General features: G+C 37.8%; 3 protein-coding genes across 3 annotated transcripts in view; 2 read left to right on the plus strand and 1 right to left on the minus strand.

Annotated features, from left to right (window-relative positions):
* LOC144636064 (putative skeletal organic matrix protein 5) overlaps positions 1-2,783 on the plus strand; it is a 4,122-nt gene extending 1,339 nt beyond the window's left edge. Inside the window, exons 4-5 of the mRNA XM_078495207.1 lie at positions 1,248-1,374; positions 2,059-2,783. Coding sequence (XP_078351333.1) covers positions 1,248-1,374; positions 2,059-2,577 — 646 coding nt within the window. The 3' untranslated portion in view covers positions 2,578-2,783. The remainder of the gene's footprint in view (positions 1-1,247; positions 1,375-2,058) is intronic.
* Positions 1-27,572, minus strand: part of LOC144636029 (inositol-pentakisphosphate 2-kinase-like) — a 171,069-nt gene that overhangs the window by 124,095 nt on the left and 19,402 nt on the right. The gene's annotated exons all lie outside the window — the stretch shown is intronic.
* LOC144636023 (glycogen phosphorylase, muscle form-like) lies at positions 6,648-24,366 on the plus strand. The gene is made up of 21 exons (XM_078495159.1): positions 6,648-6,985; positions 8,719-8,820; positions 10,014-10,199; positions 11,570-11,819; positions 12,591-12,673; positions 12,777-12,920; positions 13,447-13,539; positions 14,261-14,407; positions 16,165-16,328; positions 16,687-16,801; positions 17,277-17,378; positions 17,759-17,906; positions 18,907-18,965; positions 19,675-19,735; positions 20,340-20,420; positions 20,816-20,844; positions 21,621-21,671; positions 22,377-22,504; positions 23,187-23,321; positions 23,947-24,013; positions 24,119-24,366. Exons 1-21 carry the CDS (start codon positions 6,740-6,742, stop codon positions 24,266-24,268), a joined length of 2,541 nt encoding a protein of 846 aa, XP_078351285.1. The 5' UTR covers positions 6,648-6,739; the 3' UTR covers positions 24,269-24,366.

The following is a 27,572-nucleotide window of genomic DNA, read 5'->3' on the forward strand; positions in this document are numbered from 1 at the left end:
ATTAAGACGGAATCCACTAGGAAGTCGAGTAATATTTATTAAAGTTGGACAAAAATCAAGTACCAGAATAATTTAAATCCTATTGCGTTATTTCCTACCCTTAATAAAAGGTAAAGATGTAAGTAATTATCCGTGATAACACCAACAACAATTTCTTATCAGAGTCTGAGAAGTAATATTTCAAAGTTCACAAGGCATAGGTGAAATCTCACGTGTAGCCATTTTGGAAATTCGTCTTAAGCGATTCAGTGGAATTCAGCGGAACTTCGAAATTTGTTTTCGATGTTTGGTGTTGTTAGAAAAGATTTCTTTTGATAAGATATTTGAAGCAGTAACAAAAAAGTTTGCAATAAGGTGGAAATAATTCTGGTACAACAATTTCTTATCAGAGTCTGAGAAAATGATATTCAAAGTTCACAAGCTATGGGCAAAAGTTCACATCTTTTAAGCGATTCATGGGAATTTAGTGGAACTTCGAGATTAGTTTTCGATGTTTGGTGTTGTTAGAAAATATTTCTTTCGATAAGATATTTGAAGCAGTGACACAAAAGCTTGCAATCAGGTGTAAATAGTTTTGGTACATAATTTTGTCCAATAACTACTCGAAGTCCTGGCGGATTTCCTCTTAATGCATTTTGTTTGCTCCTTTGAAGTTTGCCGGACATCAAAACAACAAAAAGTGATAGCAGTGACCAGTCTGGCAAAAGTAAGGCTTGCGAATTATACTAATTAAAATAACTCCAATGATTCTGAAATGATTTACTCTTTAAAAATTTTTGCTTGTTATTCCAGGCCGCTAAAACATTAATTCTCAGCGGCGTGAAACATCAAACGCAAAATCCGCGAGTGGACTTTTCGCAGTTCACACGCATGCAGTCATTCATATTTAAATCTTTCTAGGAAAAACAAAAATTTGGGTGAAGTCTTTCTTAGCAACGGCTTCCTTGACGCAGCTTGCACCGTTTCCCAGCACCGCGTTGCTGTCAAAGAAAAGTGCCGACTTTCTCCCCCCTAGGGCAGGCCCGTGCCTCTTATTAGAGCTATGAACTTAATTGACTATTTTATTTTATTTGGATCAAATTGGGAGTTAAAGTTCATTGCTGGAGTGTTTGAGACGTTAGAGCGCTAAAAGCTCTAAACATTTTTCTATTGCACCATACAGTATATTATTAACCACTCTGAGGAATTGTGAAGTCTAAAACCTTTAGAACTATTATTGACTTTTTTAATGTTTTTATACTTAACAGGTCGAGGGTTAGTGAGCTGGTTACGCTCCACTTTGACTCAAAACGAACTTCCGCTCTCTGTCACTTTGGAGATTTTGGATGTGGAGATGGGGCATGGACGTCTGTCATGAAGATTAACGGCAACAAGGTATGAAATTCGTCTCTGACTGTACTCGCAGAAACGTTTCCAAAACGTAGAGAAATCTGTTAAAATAGAAAAAGTGTATCCATAATAATTTCAATTTTTAAAAATTCAAGCTCTGTATCTCTATCTATTTCGCATATATATTTTTTAAGTTAGTTGTTATCGTTGAGTTTTCTGTATTTCTTAGATTTTGCTATTTAGGAGTTATAGATTATAAGGAATGATGGATTCTCTTTTTTGCTACAAAATGCTTTTTTTGAAAGTTTATATTACTCATCACTTTTCGGTATATTTTTATCCTATTCCTTCCATTAAACTTACAAAAGAAGACGATGATAAACTTTAAACGTAGAGATGTCGGCATTTTCGATTTTTCATTTGTTCCAGATCAACAACCTCTTTTAAACATCGCGTAACTTTTGAAAACTATTTTAGTTATCTATAATCTTCTAAATTTTAACTTAAAAATTGAGAAAAAGATGAACTCTCGAACGTCTAATGAGATGTCATTTGTTCCTCATCTTTCTAAGAACACCTTTCATTATAACGCGGGATAATGGAGTGACAAAAAGCATACCAACTTGCTGGAGGGAAGACTGGGTTTGATTCAAACCAAGTTACCAATGCTACTCTTGGCAAACAGTCTAAAACGTTGCACAAAGTAACACTTTTCTTTTTGTATTTTAGAGAACTTTCCATTACGATTCTAAGTTTTGGAGCAACAGAAAGGCCTACAACCTTGCAGGAGGCAAGACTGGGTTTGACACACAAGAGACCAAGTTACCGAGCTACTGGAACACACCCTTCTCCAAGATTTGTCTTGGAATGAAGATCGGCCAACAGATCAACTTCATTGTCATCAACAAGCAGGCCAACTCTCTGTACTCCCTGATCGCCGATGGGCAATATCGCGCCACCTCACTGGGTCGTAACACGTGGAAGACGCTGATTGAATCAGAAGCCTCTTTGCAGCTCAACTGTAACAGGGAAGGGTTCAATGCAGAAAGTGGTAGAAGTGACTTGGGTAAAGCTCGAATCGGTATCCTTGGTAACAACGAGAATGGCTGCTATTCTTGTGACTCCAGAATCGGGTTTGGTACAGGAGGGAAACATGATGACTCCAACACGTGTGGAAACGAAGCAATGTCCTCACCAGATAATGGAGACAAACACATCAAAGCCATGGGATATATCTTGGTGCAATGACAAGGACAATAATACATCATCGAGGAAAACAATACATAACGTCCCAGCTGCCATGAATCCATGGCGGATGTGACTTTAGACACATAAATGAAGTTTAAATGAAATATCGTACATAAGTAGCCAAAAGAATATCAAATAGCTGGTAGATTTAATACTCCAATTTTACGTTTACATTAAATTTAGTGCTCCTTTTTTAGCTCAGAATACTCGCTAATTAGCAAATAATCTCGTTCCCAGCACTCTGTTTTGGTAGGCGGTCAAACCAGGTTTTTACCAACTGTCAGGAATGTGACAGGCAAGGAGACAGCGCATGCCCAAATAATTTTCAAAATGTCTACTGAACATTGGACGACCTGCACCATTTGGAATAAACTTTATCAGGATTGGCCAAACGAATGAAAACAGATCAGAGATTCTAATGTGACGCAGTTCATCTTGCGGAAAATACTTAGCAATTATTGGATGAGGCTGAGTATGATATGATGAATTATGCAGATCGAGGAGGGTGTTATCCGCCGAAGCCGAAGGCTGAGGCGGATAACACCCTCCGAGATCTGCATAATTCTTCATATCATACGAAAGCCGAATTCTATAATTGTTTTATTATTCATTCAAAATATTTCCAGAGTTCCAAATGCACAAAATGAATTTAATAGGGTTTTGACAGTAGGCAAAGTACACAAATACACAACAACGTTCGCTTTTAAATTTGATTTAAACTTCAAAAACTCGGTTACCTTCATTAAATTTCTTGTCCTTTACAATGTCGATATTTAGCACTTGCTTGAAGTGTCTATTGAAGCTAAATCTGATGACACAAAGCGATGTTTTCGAGTACAGGTGTCCATCGTTCTTGCTTACTTCGACGTAGAATTTTCGTAAAACCGCTCCAAGTCCTCCGCTGTGGCTGGATCAGGGATCTTTTCCTCTTGAAGATACTCTTTCAAAATCAATCGACTCCCCTTCGTTGCTTTTTCCGTGTTTTGACATTCCTTGTCTTCTAATAACTTTAAATTTTACCTCTTCGTATTAAATGCTCAAATCTAGCTGCTGCTCGGCAGCAAAGCCGTTCAGTCGCGTGACGTCAGCGGTTCTTGGGAACGAGGTTGCGATCGGATAATCATCCTGGGAACGAGGTCGCGATCCAATAATTTTTCATATTGGACGGTTGCGATCCAATAATTGGAATTTCTTCCAAATTTGGTCGGCGCTAGCCGAATAGCTGGAATTAGCCGGGGATCGAAAGCCAATCAGAAACATAGAAATATTTTGAATGAATAATAATGTGTGTAATTAGCGGCTTGTGCTCGCGTTTAATTGGTGTTGTTATTTGTTCAGTTACAGCGAAACCCGAAGAACCATAAACGCCTAAAACTTTTTTCTGGAATCTTTATTGTTTCGCGACTGATCAGATGCGAGACTTAACCAACCGCAACAAGCCGCAGGAACAATAAGCTGATAGGTTTGGATTCGTCTCGAAACAAATGCAACGAGTTGTGTTTTTCTTCCACGATAAATCCTCAATTTCACCGTTAACAAATAATTGCTATTCTCAGAGCTTACATGCATACATATAAGCAAAAATGACTATAAATGAGAGCAGAAATGTACTTTTTTAACTTTTCCAAAAAACTCCCTTTCCGGTGTTGGGAATTATAATCATTTCTAGGATTTAGCCTTTTCTCTGTTTAACCAATAAAGATTTACTAACTTACATTTACAAAAGATTACCCCAGAAATTATTTTTAGGCGTTCACTGTTCCCCGGGTTACACTGTGAGAGAACATACTTTGGAGAATCCGGGAACGCGTTTGCGATAACGGGCCCTAGCAACTGCGGTTCTGATCACGAGCTTCAGGTGATTATGTCACTGCTCAAAGGCAGTGCCATGAAATAAAGTTGTAGCTGCACAACCATCTTCTGTCTGTTGTAGTGTTGATGCTGAAAGCGTCACGTTTCAGTAAAAAAATATTGATTACTAGTTATTAATTCGTGGATTGATTTGTAGTGTCGACGTCAACCAATAATACGATTTTGTTAATAATAAACAAATGAGTGCCGTTCGTAATCTAAGGCAAACAAATTCTACATCTTTTTTCGGTGCCAAAGTGTGAAACTCTCTACCAGATGAGTTACGTTCCGTACACTACAGTACTTAGAGTAAAGCCAAATTTAGACATCGGAAATGACCATCAAATTCGGTGGAATATAAAAATAATCCAGTTAAAACAGTGAAGGAACATTTCAAAAACACAGCAAATACAAAAGAAGGTACGGATGGCCAAAAGCGACGAAGATTGGAACAGATGACAATATGGGTTTATAAAATATTGTTCAGTGGGCTGAACAGTTTTCAAAGTTAGTCTTGTTTGCTTGTAACTTTAAATTATAACGCCCAGGAGCCATATTTGGTCGCAAGGAAGCTATATCGTTTTGTCATTTGGATCTATGGGATTAGTTTCTTTGCAAACATTAAGTTGCAAAACTTAAAAAAACCTGACAAAGTCCCTTTAAGCTCCTATAACTGAGTTCGTGAAAGCTGTCAGACAGTTGCAGTTGTAAAATGAATTTATTCATCTTTACCAATTGCAGGCATAAGAATTTGTTACAATAATTTTATGATCTAGGCTAGTTTAATTTCAATACATCTCTTTGGTTATCTTGTATTATATATTGTTTTTGGGCTATATGTTATGTTATAGTTTTATATAATTATTACTATTAATTATTATACTGAATTTCATCAGCATATTAGCATCTACTACTAAAGGGCCAAACCAGCCCCGCCAACCAGAGTTTTAAATAGAAGTTACTTGCTTAATAAAATGTTAAACTTTTGCACGGTACATTGGTTAATCTGCTCGTCGCGTTGAAAAGATGAACATACGCGACAGCAGTGAGTATCAGTGACTTTAAATTTTAGTTTTGCTTTGTGTTTGTTTTTTCACTGCTCGGGACAATTAAAAAATGTCATTTTGCATTTGTAAACAAAGAAGTGGTCTTGTCCTCTTACGTAAACGTAGTATATTGTTTCAACTCCCTAGTTTGTTCAAGGTTACTGGTAACCTTTTCGGGTGCCTTTATTTATGGCTTCATTTAGAGCGCACGAGCCTTCAAACTCAAAACCGTCGACATACTGACATACTATGTCCAAAGTGAAAGCCTGGTTTTCACTAGCGACGCAAGCACAAGCGCAAGAATAACAGCTCTTATTTCACCGTGAAAACGGCTTCGACTCAAGCAAAAGCACAAGCGCATTGCAGTTTTATTCTTGTGCTTTGTCCTTTTTTCGTGACTGCGCTTGTGCTTGCGTCGCTAGTGAAAACCAGACTTTAATAAACGGGGCGGGGATGCTGGTCGAAAATTTTGAAAAGATCCCCTAAAAGAGACCAATCTGGGTGTGGCTAAGGCTTTTCTTGACCCCTTAAAGATACAATTTATATTTGTATATTTCTTCGTGTGAGGCCTACACGAAACCTTCATGGCAAAAAATATTGGCGTTTTGCCAGGAACACCCTAAGCAAGACCAAAAATCCGAAGATACAACGAGAATCCCCGCCCCTTTTATATGATAGTCTCGCCCCCTCACCCCTCCCGGGACTGTTGTATCGCGGATATTCGCAAAACGTGTTTTGAAGTTATTTCGCTCTAATTCCGCATTGATATATAAAGGGGAAGCCACGAGCCATGCGGCCCACACTGCCGGAGCTTATCCCGGTTTCCGTAGCATTCAGGGGCTAGGAATATTTCTACTCCCCGCTGAATGGGATGCTAGTCCATCGCAGGGTACCCCCCCCCCCCCCAGCATTATGTCGCCGGTACCCATTTATACACCTGGGTGGAGAGAGGCACTATGAGAGTAAAGTGTCTTGCCCATGAATACAACACAGTGACCCTGGTCAGGGCTCGAACTCGGACCGCTCGATCCGGAGTCCGGCGCACTAACCATAATAAGGCCACCGCTGGAAACTGCAAAAGAAGAAACGTGAATGTTGCGTGACGTTGCGTGTCAGCTGCGTGGAACGTGGAATGTGACGTGGAAATTTTCGGTAGAGACTGGATCCGAGCTGCTGACATTTCGCTGTTTGCAGAGAGCTCAGGAGGTTGAAGAAGGCCAAATTTTGTGTATTTGTGGGTTCCTTCGCTCAGTGTTTACAGCATCATGGGCGAGAAGCCGTTGACAGACGCGGAAAGGAAGAAGCAAATCTCTATGCGACGTCTCCCAGTCGTCGAGGACGTGAACAGTCTTAAGGAAGCCTTCAACCGCCATTTGCACTACTCGCTAGTGAAAGATCGGAATGTGGCGACCAAACGCGATTACTTCGCTTCTCTGGCTCATACAGTTAAAGATCATTTGGTGGGAAAGTGGATTCGATCACAGCAAGCATATTACGAGAAGGACCCCAAGGTATTTGAATGTTTTGGTTATCCAATTTGTCTCCCGTTGATATCAAATCTCTCTTGATACAGCGAAAAATATCGTGCTTTTAGCAGCTGATATTAGCTCACCGTATTTGTACACTCAAATTATTTAGAACTGTGTGTGAGTACTAGTTTCTATTTCAGTCATACATGACCCCATTATGCTTTTTGTTTTAGTCAAAGTACAATTAATGGGTCTTTTAATAGTAGTAGTTTCTTTCAACAGTGAAAATGATAATATAAGCCGAAGTTAAACTCTTTTCGACAGACCCCACCTGGGTTTGTGGTTCTTGCAGTGTGCGTACAGAAAACCGCAATTTTTTTATGATCAAAACGGCATTCACGCTTATATTGATCATGTTTGCGCTTTGGAGGTTTTCAAAAGAATAGAAATTCATTAAAAATATTGCATACATTTGCCGGTAAATGGCGTATAACATTGGCAGAAAAACATGAATTTATTTTGCATATATGATTTTCATCGTTAGTTTGTCTATTGGTCAAGCTTTTCGACCTCAAAATGTCAACATTGAAATAAGTAAGCTTGAGCTTATTTTTTATCCAGGTTGAATTATTTTGGATTTTATTGGCAAGAAAAATAAAAATTAGAAGTTTGAAAATATTGTACCGGTCATTTAACCATTTTATTTAATATACAAACAACCAAATTGGCAACCTCTCCTGATAAATAAGAACAGGCAGAAAATTTTGATTAGGATGGATGGTTTGTTAAAGGTAACAGACAAGTTGACATTCCATGACATCTGGTAGACACTGAAATGCCCATCCTATGCAAATTTTATGACTGACAACAGATTGATTTTTGCACTTCTGATTTCTTGCATTGTGGTTTGTTGCTAGTAATTATTAAACAAAAGAAAGACGTAGTCAGACAGACTTCTTCTATTGCTGGCACACAGAGCTTGGAGGTTTGTTTGAGAGGAGTATACAGCAGAGATGCCAACCTAAAAAATTGAAATCTGGGAGACCAAATTTTGCACCATGATACCTCTTTTCAACCCCCAAAATGGACCAAAATATAGAGCTCCACCAATTCATCCACAAAAATGCATCAAATATTTTAAAATTTCTCCCCAAATCTGCCAAAATAAGATTACATGTAAAAACACATATTTTAGGCAGTTTTCTTTGTATCTGGGAGACTTGGTGACCTGTATGGGGGACCAGGAGACTTGGTGACCTGTACGGGGGACCAGGAGACTTGGTGACCTGTACGGGGGACCAGGAGACTTGGCCTGTATGTCGGGAGACTCCTGGATAATCTGTGAGAGTTGGCATAGATTGATAATCATGTATTGATATTAGATTGACACAGCAGCCTTTTGTCACAACCATGCTCTGTAACTTGCACTCCACTGTTGTAATTAATATTCTTGCACGGTACATGTACATTATTATGTCTATATCCATGTAATTACAGGGAGAATAAATAGTTCAGTATTAAATTCATTTCGGATCTTGCTGTGTATACACCATCATTATATGTTTTTTTTTTTTTTTAATTAGTTAGCAGCTGCCAGCATGTACACTTACATGTACACGTAATCAGCATGCACAATTTTGTGCTTCCCTTGAGGACCATATTAATAAAAGAGGTCCAAAGGTGTGAAGAAGGTCCAAATCTATAACAGGGTATTGTAATGCTAAAATTAACTACCAGTAGTTTATTGTGATAATTTTGCATTGATTTATTGTCAGCGTGTTTACTATCTCTCACTGGAGTATTACATGGGCCGGGCACTTAGCAACACTATGATCAATCTTGGGATTCAAGGTGAATGTGATGAAGCCATGTATCAGGTGAGAGCTACTGTATGTATACTTGACTAAACTGGTTCAGGGCTCGAGATTAACGGTAGCCAACTAGCCAAAGGCTACTAAAATTTAGGTTTTGGCTACCAGGTTTAGCATTCCTACTAGCCATTTGGCTAGTGAAAAACTCGGAAAAGTCAACTGTTTTTGATAGAAATCAATATACCTGACTTGTGAAAAATTACTTTTGGCTAGTAAAATCTGACATGTCACTAGCCAGTAAACCAGTGAGTTAAAAAGTTAGTCTCAAGCCCTGCTGGTTGCTTTTTCCTGAAGATAACTTTTAGACCAGAGGAGCTACATTAATGTGGTTAAATTGAATTAAGGCTAAGTTAGACTTGAGCATCTTCATGGCAATCAGGCCCAGGTTGTTCAAAGGCTGGATAATGCTATCCACCGGATAAATTGGTATCCAGTGGATAGCGTAGTATGTTTTGCTAACACTTATCTGCTGGATAGCGATTTATCCGGTGGATAGTGTGTTCCAGCTTTCAAACAACCAGGGCCAGGTGTACATGTATAAGGGGACTGCTTAATTGAGGTTCATGGGTGCATCACATCCCATTCGTAGAAGTGCAGTTTGCTGTTTGGCTTCTTGGTGGGCTGGGTTTTGCTGTCTGCCCTTTTTGCTTCCTTTCTTCCCTCCCTTGTGGGAGGTGCGGTAACCTAATGGTTAGCGCGCTCAACTCTGAGTCGAACCGCCCTGGTTCGAGCCCCAGTTGGGGGGCTGCGTTGTGTTGTTGGGCAATACGCTTTACTTTCACAACATCTCTCTATCCCAAGGTGTATAAATGGGTACCGGCAAATTTACTGCTGAGGAGTAACCTTGGGATGCTTACCCTGGGATGACTAGCATCCCATACAGTAGGGAGTAGCAATACTCCTAGTCAGTTAATGCTACAGAAACCGGGATAAGTTCTGACTGTATGGGCCATTTGGCTCGGACACCTGTAGACTTTACCTTTACCTTCCCTCCTTTACACAATGTAGAATAACTATACATGTATTAAGATTTTGGGTTGGGTATTAGGGTTAATTGGTGAGAACGTACACTGATTCAATCAGTGTGAGGATGTCTGGTGTTTAACACGATCAGGGTTACCATGAATACTATCATGTTCACTAGAGTTGGACATGAATGAGTTTAAAATGAGAGTTACTTGACTGTCTTTTTTTAACAGGTTGGTCTTGAAATGGAGGAACTAGAGGAAATAGAAGAAGATGCTGGTCTTGGTAATGGAGGCCTTGGGAGATTGGCAGCATGTTTCCTGGACTCACTGGCCACCTTAGGTTATGCTGCATATGGCTACGGCATCAGATATGAATATGGAATATTCAAACAGGGTATCGATAGCCACGGAAATCAGGTTACAAACTTGCTACATGTATTTGAATAATCTTATTAGACGTTGTAAAAATAATGGGTCTAATTATTAGATGTGTTCTTCCAACGGTTGACTCACTGGAAAAAGATATACAGTTAACTCTCTCTTAACGGACACCTCTATAAGACAGACACCTCCATAAGACGGACACCTGGTGATGGTCCCTGCCATTTTTCAGTCATTTTACTGTAACTAAACTCCCTATAAGACGGGCACCTCTCGACACTTTGAAACCGTCAACGGACACCTAAGAAGTGTTCTTTTTTGTGGAATAATACTTCAAAACTTCGTGTGAACATAAAGCAAAGGTAGTCAGCGCCTTACGGATACCAAGCTTAATCACCAAAAACAATAACGCTTGGACGGTTTACTTCCCTGCTTCAGTGCATGGGCACAAGAGATCGTTTTCTACTTACAGTATAACAGTTTGTAGAAGCACTCAACTTTTGCTTCAATAAGCGAATACGGTCTTTTTTATTACTTTAGTCTTGTCCCAGTTTATAAAGTGTGCAGTTACGTTTTTTAATAGAGGCTATGAACGTTTGCTTGAACAAGCGAACACTGTACACATATAGACATGTTACAGTTTGCAACATGTATGCACTTCCTACTTTTAGGAAGCAGTAAACTATTGACTGCAATAAAAAAAACGAGTCAATTTTCCAATATTATTTTTGTCCTAGTTTGTAGGGTTGCTTCAACAAGCGACTTTAAACAGACTCGAAACAGACGTGTATTCATTGTGCATAGCCGTTCAGCTTCATTATCTCAGAATTACTGGTGTCAAATACCCTAGACTCTCTATAAGGCGGACACATCTCTAAGACGGACAGTTGGGGCCGGTCCCGACGGTGTCTGTCTTAGAGAGAGTTGACTGTACATTGTACATCCTGACGTAAAAAAAAATGAAATGGCAGGCTGCAGTATAAGCTTATAGACTATAAAGTGGTGAGGTTGGGTAGGGAAATATTTGGCTTAAGGTTGTGGCGTACTGACCAAATGCATTGATTTTCATGAAGAATGAATAAGTGCCAAATATTTTATTACACAAAAAAGATGGTTAACCACCAATCAGAGTGGTTTATTGCCAGTCCAATATTTTCTATGTATTGGAAGTCCTTGGTAAAGTTTGCTTTTGGATTTCCCATTGGGTTACTGCTATCAATTACATGATTGTATGACTAGTAAATTTTAGCTTGCTTTTGTGGATTACCATGAGTACAAAGTAGTGGAGAAGTTACAGAGTTCAAAACAAGGCTGCTAGTGTTATCACACCAGTCTTATGTCAACTTCATTGACAACCAATTAAGTACTGCAGTATCAAATTTAAAATTTTGCTATTTCTCTTGTAGACCGAGTTGCCTGATGACTGGCTAAAGTTTGGAAACCCCTGGGAGAAAGCCAGACCAGAGTACATGATTCCTGTTCAATTTTATGGAAGAGTGGAGTCAGATGTTAGTGGAAAGAGTCATCGCTGGGTTGATGCAAGCACAGTGTATGCTATGCCGTATGATCAGCCCATTCCTGGTTATGGCAATAATACCTGTAACACCATGAGACTGTGGGCAGCCAAGTCTCCAAAGGGTTTTGATCTCTCATACTGTAAGTGAACATGTACATGTAAATAAATTTATTATATTTAGAAGTTCAAAGTTGAAAGTGTTCAAAGTTGAAAGAAGTTGGAATTATTATGGCAGAGGTGCCAGGTCAAATCATAAGGGTTTGGTGCTTGCGGTGGCTTACTACAGTTAATTGATAAAAAAGACAGATTTTTCGCAAATAGGAAAATGTGATATTTTGAATTTCCCTATTTAGAAAATAGCTCAAATTCTGTCTCACAGATTTTTATTTTATTTTGCATGAATCAGAGAGAATTCATAATTTCTGAAATTTTGAGGTGGAGTCATACATGTAGATTTTGAGAAAAATGCCATTAAACTACTAGTGCCCAGTCCCCTCTTAAGCACCTGGTCATTCACTGTTTATTGATTGTTTATTAGCAAATGCCACATAGATGGTTGTGCACTGTAAAAAACAATAATTAGAGAAAGATAAAACATTGCTGAACATTTTACAAAAGAGATAAAAGTTTGCTCATTTACCCCCTCAAAACTGTAGTAAACCACCATAAATACCATGGATCAATCTTTACTGTAACTACTTGCTTTAAAAGTTTATGTACATGTACATGTATACATTTACATACAGTGTATGTGCCTAATTAATTACAATAAATTAAATGTGCCCAAATGGCTTTTGATAGTTGAGTAATGTAGTCTGTCAATGGGTTAAGAAATTCCTGAGTTTTTAATTGAGGATTTTAAAAAAAGTACATGTATTGAGCATTTGATTTATTTAATTTTATTTTTTCAGTCAATGATGGAGATTACATAAAAGCCGTCCTGGACAGAAATGTGGCAGAGAACATTTCAAGAGTGTTATACCCAAATGACAATGTAAGATGTATTATATTACACACTGCACAATGCTTGAGCAAATAAATTAGGTAAATATTGCATTGGTTAACTGCCTTCAATAATTGTTTGGAAAATGTTTCAGTTTTTTGAAGGAAAAGAGTTACGTTTGAAGCAGCAGTACTTTATGGTTTCTGCAACTCTTACTGACATTGTTAGAAGATACAAAGCTCCCAAATTTGGCTCCAAGGAAGCAATAAGGACTACTTTTGATGACTTTCCTGACAAAGTAAGTCAATAAGTAATTATTTATAATTTTTATTATTAGTATATACCACACAAGTGAATAGTACCTTTCACTCACTCTGATTGGCTAACTCAAGAAGTGATTAGCAAAGTACTATTCACCTCCTATCGACTAGTGGAAGAGTAACAAAATGGCTGCTTGTTTAACTTCGGCTACCCAAAATAATGTTTTTGGCTGCTATTTCATTCAGCTTGTGTGACATTTTCTAAAACAATATTAATTATTTACCTCTGTCAGTGTCGGTGTTGTAAATATCAACCACTAAATATTCACCTCCACTTTGCTGAATAATTCATTGTTAATTTATTCACTGCCTATAAGCTACTTTGTATGAGTCATGTTCTTGGTTTCTTTACAATCTCGCTTTCTGAGGGCTCTTATTTTTTCCCTGCAATGCAAAACATTCCTTTGCAAGTTTTATAGGCCAGAAGCTTTCAAGTTTTACAAGGTGTTTTGCAGTGCACAGGTTGTAATCTGAACTAAAATCCCAATACTTTTTACCTGTCAGGTCGCCATTCAGTTGAACGACACTCATCCATCTCTAGCTATTCCAGAACTCATGAGAGTATTTGTGGATGTTGAGAAACTCAGTTGGGACAAGGTAAGCAAGAACAAACAAACAAACAACTTTTAGAGTTCCTCAAGTCAGAATGGCAAGCTGGAATTCAATTTTATTTTTCAAGCCCTGAGTCAAGTCATGCTTCGGAAACCCCAGATAAGTGCTGGTCTAAAGGCCACTAGGCTCTAATGCAGTCTTTACCTTAAGTGGTACACTGGCAGCTTTTTAGCGGCATGTACTAAAACCCAAAACAACGAAACGTCGAAACCACCGAAACGAGCGAAACGAAACTAAATCACCGAAACAAGCAGAATCCATTACCATTAATTATTGAGAGCTAACTGTAAACAGGCTAACCGGAGTGCATAGTAGGCTAACCGAAGTAAAAAGTAGGCTAACTGGAGTGTGTAGAGTGTATAGCGGAGTGCATAGTAGGCTAAACGTTTATTCATTAAAATACAAAAAAAAAAAAAAAAAAAAAAAAAGGCGAAACGGAGTGTATAGTATGGTAAGTGGTGGAATTGTTGAAGTTTTGCTTGTTTCGGTGATTTCGTTTCGTTTCACTTGTTTTGGCCGTTTCGGTTGTTTCGTTTCGGTGGTTTCGTTTCATTGTTTCAGGTTTTAGTACTTGTCCTTTTTAGCTGGCAGGCCTTCTTAGATCTGATTGGCCATATACAAAATACTATGTTTTTTAAACAAAACCAGATCTTTGTAGTACGGTACTTGCATAATTACATAAAATGTTAATTTCGTTATTTTATAGGCTTGGGACATTTGCGTGAGGACATTTAGCTACACTAATCACACAGTTCTCCCTGAGGCACTGGAGAGGTGGCCAGTGCACATGCTGGAGTACATTCTACCACGACATCTCCAGATCATCTATGAAATCAATGCTTTGTTCCTAAAGGTATGTGTTTATTCTAATCACGTTGTATTATTACCCTGCATCATTATGTGGGTTGGGTTTGTTGTTGGTTTTTGCCCTTGCTCTGAGAGTTTTTCTCTGGGCTCTCCAGTTTTCCTTCCTCCACCTGAACCAGAATTCCAATTATTTTGATCTGGAATAGTGGATGAAGTGCCACTGTGTGGAATTGCCACTCTATCTTCTCATTCATTTATTATTTTTAAGCGATGATGATCGGTTAGTGTCATTATTTTTTAGACAATTTTTAGCATTTCTAAGTATTTTTATTATATCAATGTAAATAGTTTTATCAATAATATTTTTATAGCCAATTTATTATAGTTATTTTTTTCTTTTCATTTTCGCTGAAAAGCCCCCATGGGGAGAGGACAATAAAATTTGTATTTGTATGAGGCGGTTTGCGGGATCTGTTATTCTGTTGCGCTTGATTGACGGATCGATAGAACCAAATGGGACTGGGTACTAGCTACAAGAATAAATGTTACGCCAACAAAGATCAAGTTAACAAGAAATCGCCGTGAAAAACATGAAGCAAAATACTCCTGGAAAGTTAGAAAGGACTAATTCAAAATTTAAACAAAAGAGATAAAATTAATTATAATTATTTGACGAGTTCTATTTGGTCCAGTAAACAGACATTTTGGCCTGTGTAAGACAATGACAAGACCACATTTGACTTTGGTCGCTTGAGAGAAGTATCGTACATGTATATCATCCTTGTTGTTACAGAAGTTGTCAGCTACTTTTATTTAATACAGTGTATACTTTAATTTTTTGACAAAATTAATTTCCTGAAAATTATTCAAGACCCCCTTGGGATACGTCATTGCTTCTGCATGCACTGCATGCTGTTTAATATTTATCTTTTAATGTAAGATGTGAGAATCTGGAGCTTGCTCCACAGAGCCTATTGTTGATTTTCATTTGTGACCATACAATTCAGTCTTACCAGCAGATGAAAAATTAAGGGTGCGTTTCTTTGGGAAAATCCAAAATTGGATCATTGATCTCAGATCACACGGATACTTTGCTCCCAAAGAAACAAAGAATCCGAAAATGGATTTTTTGCCATGACAACCCCGTAAACACAATTCGCACAGAACATAAAATATCAGCACAAATTTATTTTTCGTCGAATGTATCCTAGATAAAATAATTTCAGCATACAAAATCTTTTACAAAAATCACACGTCGAAATAGTTCTTCTTTAGCCTCAAGCACAGTGTGGCGAGAAAGCATCAGAGAGCGAAGAATGTTTGCGAATGATCAATGCAAACTTCACTCGTGACAATTTCAAAAGGATACAACTTCCGTAGGCACACGGTGGCTGTTCTAGAAAACCTGTATCCAGTTTAAAATGACACTTCATACCTATCAAGCAAGCGTTTCCTTTTATAGTGAAATATTTTTGTATTTTGATCGAAATAACCGCCTGAAAACTTACCGTATGACAATGTTTACAAAGAGCGAACCTGTATTTTCACAGCAAAGACCGCTGGGCCAAGGTACTTTTTTCGAATCCTTTCCCAAAGAAACGCACGGATCATGAATCCTAAAAATCCGGATTCAGATATGATCTGATGTATCCACTCCGAGTGTGGATTCTTCAGATCATTGATCCAAGATTAATCCATTTTCGGATATAGGTAAAGAAACGCAAAATCCGTTTTTGGATCAAGAATCCGGATTTGGATTTTTCCCAAAGAAACGCACCCTAAGATTAAATTGTTCCTTTACAGAAAGTATCAGAAAAATTTCCAGGAGACATGGACAGAATGCGACGGATGTCCTTGGTAGAGGAAGGACCTGAAAAGCGCATCAACATGTCGCACTTGTGCATTGTTGGCTCTCATGCAATCAATGGAGTGGCTGCTCTGCATTCTGAACTTCTTAGAACAACAGTGTAAGTCAATAATCTTATTATTTTATTTGCTCAAAGCTGTTGATAAACAAAAATTTTCAAAAACCCTCATTTAGGAATGTAGCTGAGAAAACACTAAGCCAGCTCATTAACAAGCCCAACTGGCTTTTCTGGCCTTGGCAGCTCTAATAGCTTACCTAGTACATGTAAGTCTGTTTTCATGTGAAATTAAGCCGGATTTAAGTTCTCTTTCAGCCAGACGAGTGAAATAAGCCAACAGCGCTCGAGCCGGCCCTTTAGCAACATCCCTGCTCATTGTAAACAAGCCTAGCAGAATATCTGTTAAAGTTTCACTGATGCAGCACAGTAATAATCAATGTAATTTATGTTTAATTTTTAGATTTAAAGACTTCTACGAAATGTTTCCTGAGAAGTTTCAGAACAAGACTAATGGTGTGACTCCCCGTCGCTGGCTTCTTCTCTGCAACCCTGGTCTGTCAGACCTCATCTGCGAGGTGACCCTTTGCGAAACAAACAAAATAATGAAGTTTGTAATGTAAATATTGATTAAATTTAGTGTTTGCTTCATTATGGTGCCAGGACTAATAAAATGAAGTTCAGTGGAATCACATTCAAGTTACTGTATTGAATTTAACTAACAGGTCTTTTGACACTCAGTGTTGTCATCAACATAGTAATGCCAAGAATCACAAAAAAGGGTTGTAAACTAAAGAGCATTGAACCAATTTAAAAATAGTATCTCAACAACTTACAATGCAATACCAGATGATATTTGTTTTCTGGGGGTGGGGGAGTGCATGTAGCTGGGCATTTTGACAAAAAAATGAAATCAATGAAATTTTGCTTAAAGCAAATCTTGAGAGTATGAACAAAATTATTTTACTACCCAGAAAATGTCTTACTGCTTGCAAAACTGCCAGCTACATGTATAGTGTGTTTTTTTAGCCTTATGTTAACCTTTTTTTTTAGAAAATCGGTGAAGGATGGATAACAGATCTGTCACAGCTGAGAAAGCTGGAGAAGTTTGTCAATGACAAGAACTTCAAACATGCTTTCATGAGAAGCAAACAGGTACAGTGTAACTATCTTTGTGATTCTACCACGTTTTTAAAGAAGGTAATGAAAATACCATTATTTTGTTAAATGTGCAAGGCATGTTGTACATGTATTGGCCCAGGAGTAACATACCAGGATTTTCAGCACAAGTGGTCCATTAATTTTACAGATCATTTCATCTACATCCTGTCATGTTCATGAACAAAAGCTCAGGTGATTGAATTATTGCCACTTCATGAGGGAAACACAGTGTGTCCCATGTACATGTAAATGGCATCAGGAATTCTTACAGCACCATCCATGGGAACTGAAAATACTATTTACATACCTCAATCCTAGAAATGTCACAAAGTAAACACAAGACAGTTTTAACAGAGTTGTCATTTTCATTGCAGGAAAACAAGATTAGACTTGCAGACTACATCAAGAAAGAGTACGATATTACTGTCAATGTGAACTCTATTTTTGATGTCCAAGTAAAGCGAATCCATGAGTACAAAAGACAGCTAATGAACTGCCTTCATGTCATTGTGCTGTACAACCGTAAGCATAAGATGCAATTTAATGTCTCATTTAAATCAAAATAGGTCTAGGGGCTACAATCCAGGACAAAACTGTCTAAATTTAGCCAAATTTCCACTAATTTGTGTACCACAGTTCTTTTTTTTAACCCTTGCCTCTCCCACCTCCCCCATTTCAAACTTGCTCAAGTTGTGATAACAAAGCCGGATGAATTGCATACCCTGTGAAACAACATAATTTGAGAAGGGGGATAAAATATGTTATTTGTTTGCAAGTCAAGACATTTTGCAAAAAGTGAGTGATATTCGTTTGTCTCAACAAGTTTGGTCCAGGATTGTAATTTTATTTTACCTTATTCTTACTAATTTTCACGATTTACGTGATTTCAAAATAGTCGCGAAATTTGATACGCGCAAAAAAAAATTGCGTGAAATTTAAACACGCGGAAATTAATATCATATTATGTATCAAAGCAATAAAAATTTTAAATGTTTGGCACTACAACTATCTACATTTGAAAATATCTCTCCGCACCCTTCCTCTGACTACTGTTTTCTTCCGCTTGTAAATTGGCCAAAATCTCTTTAGTATAGTCACCAATGTTTCCGTTTGCAGACTCCTTGTAGTTACATTGAGCCAGACCTTTGTATATTTCCAGTAGCTCCTTTTTCTTTAACGACTAATCCATAGAACACTGACAAAATCATGAAATTTAATACACTTTTGCTCTAACTTTTCTTGCAATCGCGAAAATTAATACTCGCGAAATTTGCCTGCCGATTTTTCGCGAAATTAAGTATGCACGAAAATTAGTAAGAATAAGGTAGACAATACAGTGCACACCTGTCTGCAAAGGAAACAAAAGCGTTGATGATAGAGACTGATTAAATAAACTGGTTAAAACAAAAATTAAAAATTGATCTTTTTTTTTGTTAGTCAATCAATAAAACTACTAAACATGTATTCTCTTTATAAGAAATGTAACAATTAACAATATTCTTGTAAATTGTTTAATTTACAGGACTTAAAGCAAATCCAAACATGGATTTTGTTCCTCGTACTGTCATGATTGGAGGAAAGGTACTTGTCATTATCCACAACAGATTCATAATAATCATTGATCGATTTAATAGATGTTGTAGCATATTTTCATGCTTTTATATTTACACCAATGTCCAGCATTTCTGTTTTCACTACTAGACATTTGTGTCTTTGTGTGTTGTCTGCCTGAGAATCATGATAGCAAATTGGCCAGATTTTTGCCAGATAGCCATAATAGTTGAAACAGAGTAGAACGTAGGGGCGAGGAAAAGTACGAGCAATGAGCAAAATGCCCGCTCGTATTATAATGTTAAACCATAGAATAAAGGATTTATTATTCTACTAATTTTTCCACTTTGTTTGGGCCAGTATTCCGTAATTTTGTCTGCCCGTATTTTTGCCCTGTTCTACTTTTTTTAAAAATATTCACTTCATGTTAGTTGTCTTTCTGAATAACTTATGTCAACTTTACCCTTGAGTACTAAGAGTAAATCTCCTTTTCAAAATTGCAAGAAAACCTTGAGGTGTACAACTGAGGGTTAAACAACACAACAACACTGCAAAGAACTTTCTGGATTTGTTTTGTTACAAAACATTATTTTGTGCATCCAGAAGAGCTTTAGTGCAGCTTCTGTAAAGTCGGTGCAAGAGTTAATATCATTCTGGCTTGGGAAAAAGTCATTTTATTATACACTACTTCAGTTAAAATGCCCTTTGAGTTATACTGAAATTTGATTTTTCTTAACAGGCAGCTCCTGGTTACTACATGGCCAAACTAATCATTAAACTCTTCAACAGCATTGCCAGAGGTGGGCAAGTTATCTATGTTTCATTTGTATCTAAGTTTTACCTTTAAGCAAAACTTTAAACTGCATTCTACAGTCTGGGCCCAGTTGCCAAGGGTAGATAACGCTATCCACTGGATAAATTGCTATCCAGTGGATGTGTTGATAAAACAAACTAGGGTCACTGAAAGTGATTTATCTGCTGGATAGCGTTATCCATCCATTGAACAACTGGGACCAGGAGAACTGTAACATGAAATACCTGTTGAACAGCCTATTACATGTACATTACAAATAGCTAACTACAGTGTTCATGTACAGTCAACTCCCACCTTGCGGACATCTCACTATTATGGACACCCTGTTATTACAGACAGGAGTTGAAGTCCTGGTGAACAAGAATTACTGAAAGTAACTCCGGCTACTGCCGACTTTCTTTATTGTGGACACTAAATTGTGGTCCCGAAGGTGTCCATTATAGTGAGAGTTGACTGTACAGGGCATTTGTAAATGATGTTCCACAAGTTGCATTGTATAATTTGCACTCTGTTGAGTGCAAATACAATGTATGGTATGTATGGTTATTGACATTAATATGTTCCATTTTGCATTCAACTTACTTTTGCAGTGGTGAACAATGATCCAATCATTGGGGATAAACTTAAACTTGTGTTTCTTGAAAACTACAGAGTCTCACTTGCTGAAAAGGGTATCCTTTCCTGCCAATATACGTACATACTCACAGCAATGTAACAAAACAAACTCTGGTAAATTATCGTTTTATCTTTGTAATAAAACAAGTTGTTTCCATCATTAAATAGCCTGCGAACGCAGAGAAACGACAGCCGGAAAAATTTGAAAATTTTTCAGTCCTTCCATCGATCAATCAATCAATCACTCAATCAATCAATCAAAGTGTATTTAGAGAGGGTGACACTTAGGAGTTATGCAACTAATAAACTTGTGACGCTCTTAAAAATCGCTATTAAAAACATTTCACTTGTCAATTGCCATTGTATTTACTACTAAGAATCTGAAGCACATTCTTTTTATTAAACCAGAGGATGTTTAATTTATAAATTCACTTCCTTGACTGTTGTTCAGTTATCCCAGCTTCTGACCTGTCTGAGCAGGTATGTAACAACTCAGTAATTATTACATGATACCAGTGAGAGTGTAATGAGACTAGCTCTGTCATCCCAGTTCTCTCCTGTGACACCTATTTTAAAATTAGGGCTTTTGGCGAGGAGCGGGCATGTATTTGGAAGGAAGGTGTTGGGCCAGTATGAGCTTGCTAATATACAGGTAGTGACTGGTCCTGAGGGAAACAGTTAATTTTGTTTCCCGAGAATCTCAATGTTTCCCTTGGCTTTGGCTCGGGAAACACTGAGATTTGAGGGAAACCAAATTAACTGGTTTCCTGAGGGACCAGTCATTAAGTGATTTGTTATAAAATTATAGCACAATGAAGACTGAAAAAAAAGGCGGCCAGTGGTCAACATTCTCGGGTAACAGTGCACTGGTCCCATCTGATGTCATAGATTTTGCAATGTTACCTGCTCAGAAATTTTGGGCGGAAAACAGTTTTTTTGTTAGATGTCATGTGACCTCAAAGTAGCCAATACGAGTGCACGCTGTTGGGAGAAAAATTCCTGACCAGCTATAAAACAACATGAGTCATGTTCGTTCATCTTGGGAACCTTATTGGAGTGAAACACTGACATCGTGGAACCGTCTTGATGTCATTCCAAGCAACCTGGCCTGAATACATGTACCTGTAACCTAGAATTTACCAATGTACAGTTTAATTGGTAAACAAGCAGACAGTGACAGAACAATGCTTGCAATTCAGACTGGCATTAGCCAAAGTCCTCTTGATAGTAATTTGTTTTTGTCCTTGTTATTTCAGATATCTTTGGCAGGAACTGAAGCCTCTGGAACAGGGAACATGAAATTCATGGTGATTAATGACATCAATTTTATTTTAATGTATTATTTATTAACTGTTTTCAAATGTGTTTGCTGTGCAATGGATTTGTGTCCCAGGGGGAAGAGCATTAGCTGTTTAAACTTACAGTTCATGTACTGAGGAAAACTGGCCACACTTCTCATTTGAACATTTACATTTGCCCTGATAAACTGCCTTCATTTGAGGCTGGACACTTGTTGCAGTTTTATCTAGCTTCTGTCTATCTTTCTGCACTTTATCCCATTCTTTTGTTCCCCTTTATCCCATTCTTTTTGTTCCGTAAAACCGGTTACATCTCTCTCTGCTCCCCCTCCCCCTGCATATACATGTAAGGACATAATTATATGTAGGCCCTTGTGTACTTAAACTGTCTGCTTTGCATATAATTATCTATCTGTACTTGCTAACACCCTGACAGAGTGCTCATGTACTTTAAAATAGGAGTAGGCAAAATATAATATAAATATGTTTGCAAGTTGATTGCATACCTAAATGTTAAATCAGAGTGGCTTCCAGTACATTGCTCTTCAGAGCCCATTTCCATACAGCTTACTATACCATTTAACCCCCCCCCCCCCAACACCCTTCATGGATATAATCTTCCTCTAACAGGCAAGTTGTATAAGCCCCGTGGTTAAAACTCACGTTTTTTTATTATTATTATACTACTCCTAATTTTGCTTTTATTCATTGAAGATGAATGGAGCTTTGACCATCGGCACTCTGGATGGAGCCAATGTTGAAATGAAGGAAGAGATGGGAGATGAGAACATCTTTATCTTTGGCATGACCGTGGAGGAAGTGAGTGCCATGAGAGCCAAAGGGTGAGCTGCAATATTCATTTTGTGATTTGACACAGCTTATTACCACTTAAGTAATATGACTTGACTTTAGTGCCCTGGTTGGTGATCAGATAACGTGGGGCTCTACCAAAAAGCGAGTATGATAATGTATTAGTGGTTTGAAATAGATCCAGACAATACGATTGAATTATTATCAGCCACAGATCAATTCAGTCATCATGTGCAGGAAGTTTAGAGAAAGCTGGTGCATGTTTATCAAATGTATAACTTAATTTTGAATTCTTTGTGCTGTAGAGCTAGAAAAGAAAGAAACAACTCGACCAAAACCATCCATCCAATTTTGGGACTCGTTTGATAATTATTGTCAGTAGTACTTCATTATTGCAGCAAAGTCTGCATGTTATTGGGTCGGGTAGCACATCTTGCAGGGTCGCCGATACGTGAATGGGTCGCTTCGCTACGAGAGAACGATATAGCAAATGACAGGATCAATGCCCCTAGCCCCAAAAGCAATAGCAACTGCTACACAAGAGGACCAGTAGGATTGTAAGCGTAATAAAGCTGCTGTACCAGTAAAAATTGTATTGTCAGCATTGTATCCCGAGCTTTCAATTAGCAATCAGAGCGTGCCAAAAACACTTTTTCCTGGTTGATATTTTCTAGTAAGTATACATTAATACTGTCAATTGTGCTTTTTGTCCAGCTACAAGCCAATGGATTACTATGACAATAACCAAGAACTGAGGAAAGCCATCAACCAGATCAGAGACAATTACTTCTCACCAACAGAGCCTGGTACATTCCAGGACATTGTCAATTCTCTGCTGCACCATGACAGGTGAGCTACTCACTGCACCAAGACAGTAATCTTTGTCACTAGAAAAGTGGCCTCTTCCCCATTCACACCAGCAAAACATGTTTAATTAAACCAGGTTTAATAAAATTACAAAAAAATGAAATCAGCAACAGAAAACTAAGAGACTTAACTTTTTACAGGTTTTAGTAAGTTCTAACTTGTGCCTTCACACTGTGACAAACATCAGTTAGCGACTTCAACAAAGAAAACAATTTTAAACTGTGCTTAACCAAACAGCTTTTGAACGTGTTTTAGCTTTGGTGCGAATGCGGTAATTAAATAAAATTACTTAATAATGTCTTGACCATGCTACATGTACTTTCATTGAGGTTACAAATATTGCACGGTAAAGCTCATTGTTTTGCAGTATTGTTCAAAAACTGTGTGTGTGTATTGAATTGTGTATGCACATTAGCCCATTAACGTTACAAAAATGTGAAGCTATTTTTTTTTATCACCTCCCCCCCCCCCCCACCCCCATCAGATGGAATGACTTTCACTGAGATGCAGAACACAGTATGAAGTTGTTCATAAAAGGCAAGTTATCTCGCAATGTTACATTGATCTTCAGATTAAGCACTCATAAAAAATTCTTTTCACACGACAGGTTCCTTCTCATGGCTGATTTCGACGCTTATCTCAAGTGCCAAGAACGAGTCAGTGAGACGTTCCAGGTCAGATAAAACTCGAGAGTGATTACATGTAACATACATAAGTCATTTCACAACACGTTTCCCGTGGCGTATACTGTATTCATTTCTTTTTATTTCTGTTTTCAGGACCCAGAGGAATGGTACACTATGGCAATCTTGAATGTGGCATCCTCTGGCAAGTTCTCCAGTGACAGGACCATCCAGCAGTATGCAAATGAGATCTGGAAAGTTAAACCTCTGAGTATGAATGACGTGAAGACCGTCAGCGGCAAATAAGCTGTCATTAGGTCACTGAGGGAATCTGCGAGCGACGTGCACAGGCTACCCAGGCTATTGATTCAATAATAATAACTTTAATGTCGTAGGTACAGTACTATATGTAGTGTAACGGTTCTATAAGATATTAAATTAAACTTTTAGATAGGGAAAAAAATTTTTTCAGTTGTTGGAAACTGTAACTACAATGAAACCCCGATATAACGAATGCCTTTATAACAAAGTCCCCAGTATAACAAACGGTATCCTCCGGGCTTGAAGAAAGTCCCGTCCGATCGACAGGAACAAGTAGATTTTTCCTGCAGGGCAAGTTACTTTTTTAACTTTGTTTTGTGCATGCAACTGAAAGCCCTTAATCCTTCTACCCGACCAAACGGAGCTACTAACTTATAACGGGGTTTCACTGTAGCATTAGTAAGTCAGTGTCATTAAAAAGTAAAGTAAAATTCTTGAAGCAAAGAATTTCAAAATACCAATTACAGAATAAACTTAGGTTCTTAGAAATGTTGGTAAGCTAAAATTAAAGTTCTTGGTTTAAACGGCCCCTTACTTGTCACATTTAAAATGGAGGGTGTTTTTGCCTGGTTAGTCTTGGATGTTTCCATTCAACAGCTCTGCGAAACACGTTTATAGGATTAACAAATTATTATAGTTATTATTTTGTTTTTCAGTGTAGTAAGTCAACCAATTGAAATGAAATATAATAGGTGGTATTAAATGTACGATAATTATTGTCTCAATGCATGCATCATTTGTCATTGGTTCTTGTGATTTAGTGGGCTTTTGTGCACCGATTAAAATTATAAAATGATTATTATGATATTGATAACTTAATTATATGGCAACAGCGCAAAAAATTATTCTCTTAACAGTTTAGTACGGGTGACTTGTTTTAATTGAACAAAAAGTTCCATTGCAAAAGCCGCCCAGGTCCAGATTTCGATCTTTTGGTGCAATTAAAAAAAACTCGTTATATAACATCAGGAAAAAACTAGGATAATTGTCACCAAACTTTTCAAAAGGTACAGGTTGTTTGGAATTTGTTTTACAGTTTACCCTTAGCCGCTAAGTTTAGTCGCCATTGCTTATAGATGACTCGAGTCGATGCGGGTGTATTATAGGACATAGATGGAGATGGTTGGTGGACAACTTAGAAGAGAATTTATCAGATCGGGCGCCTTTTATTCTGGAACTGCTTGTTTAGACTTGCAATTAAGTTTAATTTTGTTCTTAGCAAAGTAAATGTTTCAGATTTCTTAGAGTGCCTGTTTCTTCTGTTTACAATTGCACCTATTCTGTTGACGATGCTGTTCTTTCTCGGCGTATGTGCTTTCAATAGCTGTTTGCTATTGTATTCTGTTTTAAAAACGGCAACAACCAACAACAACAACAATACTGTTACAGAATACTTTTTGCTCAAGGCGCCTTCTGAGAGAGCTCATGGCATAAATTTAGTGATAGTATTATTAGACTTAGAGCAGTTTTCAATTGAGTGTCGTAAAACCAAAACCAAAGTAATCACTCTGGCCAATCACAAAGGACCCAGACGATCCAGTGAACCAATCAAAACTCGAAGTAGGGACATGTTGTCGTCACGAAGCACGGGAAAACCAACAGGAGCAAGTCACAATTGGTTTTGGTTTTGGTTTTTCTTTTAGCAGGCTGAGAAAGTGGTGCGCGAGTTTTTAAACCAATCATGGCAAAGCATAGTAATGCAAAAACAAAGCAAACGTGAATTACTTTCGACAGTCAAGTGAAAACCGCTCTATAAGGAACCAATAAGTTTCAGATATAAAGTAACATAAAATTATTAGACCGTGTAGACCTGACAGTGTAATTTATGTAGCTGTAAGTTGTGTATTTTTAAAATTAGGAACCCTTTAATTTCTTAAGGCAATAGGAGAGAAAGACAAAAAAATCATTAACCGCAGTCTGTGGTTATTGCCTTGATTGATCACCAAATTCTCGAAACATATTGTAAGGAATACAAGGTAATGAGTGAAGAGAATTCGCTATTTGATTTTGTGGCTGAGTGGTTATTAGGGAGGCCGTTCTACTTTGTATTGTTTGATTGTTTTAATTTATTTGCCCAGCTTTAAATTACAAAGATGTATGTTTTGTGAAACGATTGACTAACATCAGTGTTATTAAACTCTTATTTGAATATTTGGACTTGTTTGAATTGTTCATTAATTTTAAACCCATACCAAAAAAAGGAACTACTATTGAAGAGGTAAACTAGTGCGTTTATAGCCTCAATATAATTCCGTAAAAATATTAACGTTTAAAAAAAACCTCCCCATCTTGCGCGAAATTAAAAGACAAGATGATGGCCTGTAACCTGATTTGTAACATGATTCAGGACTCGGACGCAAATTTCTCTTCCAACAGGAGCCCAGACAGATTCATTACTTAAAGTGCGCCCCCTCCCCCCCCCCCCCTCACAAAAAAATCTGGCAAGCAATTGCCTTATTTTTTTTCGAACAAAACGTTTTTGATTTGGTTAAAGCCTCGATTTCTGTGCCCTGTTGAAATACGAATAATCGCGCCAAAACGCTGCTATTTTGGTTTGCGACCAAGTGTAAAGTTGGTGGAAAACCAGGACACAATGTCGCAGATTGTTCGCGGACACAAATGTTTCCCTGTTTTCCAGCGCGCGCAACATTTGTTGCAGACACAAATTGTGTCCGAGACAAAATTAATGTTTCTGATTTCTTTCAGAAGCATTTTGTTTCCGTTTGCTCGCCCAAGAAAACATCATGAGCAAAAATGTGTCCGCCACAATGTGTCCTCAGCTGGTTGGTCACCGCCTTAAAAGGCATGGGTCTAGAGGCTTCTGTGACGTCAAATCGAGAACATGACAATCTGCATATCGCATATCTCGCTTGTTTCCTTCCGGAATGAAATTATTGCATGCTGTAGATGGAAAAATAAAATCCAAATGTACTGTAGAGTTTTGTGACAACACTTGGAACTCACCATAGAGGGTATAGCGCTTCAAACGACACCATTTTATGGAAGTCATGGAAACATTGGATCGGGATTTTTTCTTTTCTTTTTTTAATGCAAGGGTACAATTACTTCAAACAAAAAAGTAAATAGCGCCCCGTCCCGAAAAATCGCCCTGTTTATAAAACCCGCTCCGTTCCTAGAGCTCTTGATCAAATAAAAGGCCTGGGTGCCATGGGGCGCTAAATTCAATTATTACAAAAGCAAACACCCCCAATCCCAATCCGATCATGGTTGCACATGATAATCTCTTTTTCTTTGCCTTCTCGTACGCGAATCGAACATACAGAAAAGA

The sequence above is a fragment of the Oculina patagonica genome, chromosome 13 (assembly GCF_052425735.1).
Source record: "Oculina patagonica isolate OP01 chromosome 13, crgOcupat, whole genome shotgun sequence".
NCBI classification, from domain to species: domain Eukaryota; kingdom Metazoa; phylum Cnidaria; class Anthozoa; order Scleractinia; family Oculinidae; genus Oculina; species Oculina patagonica.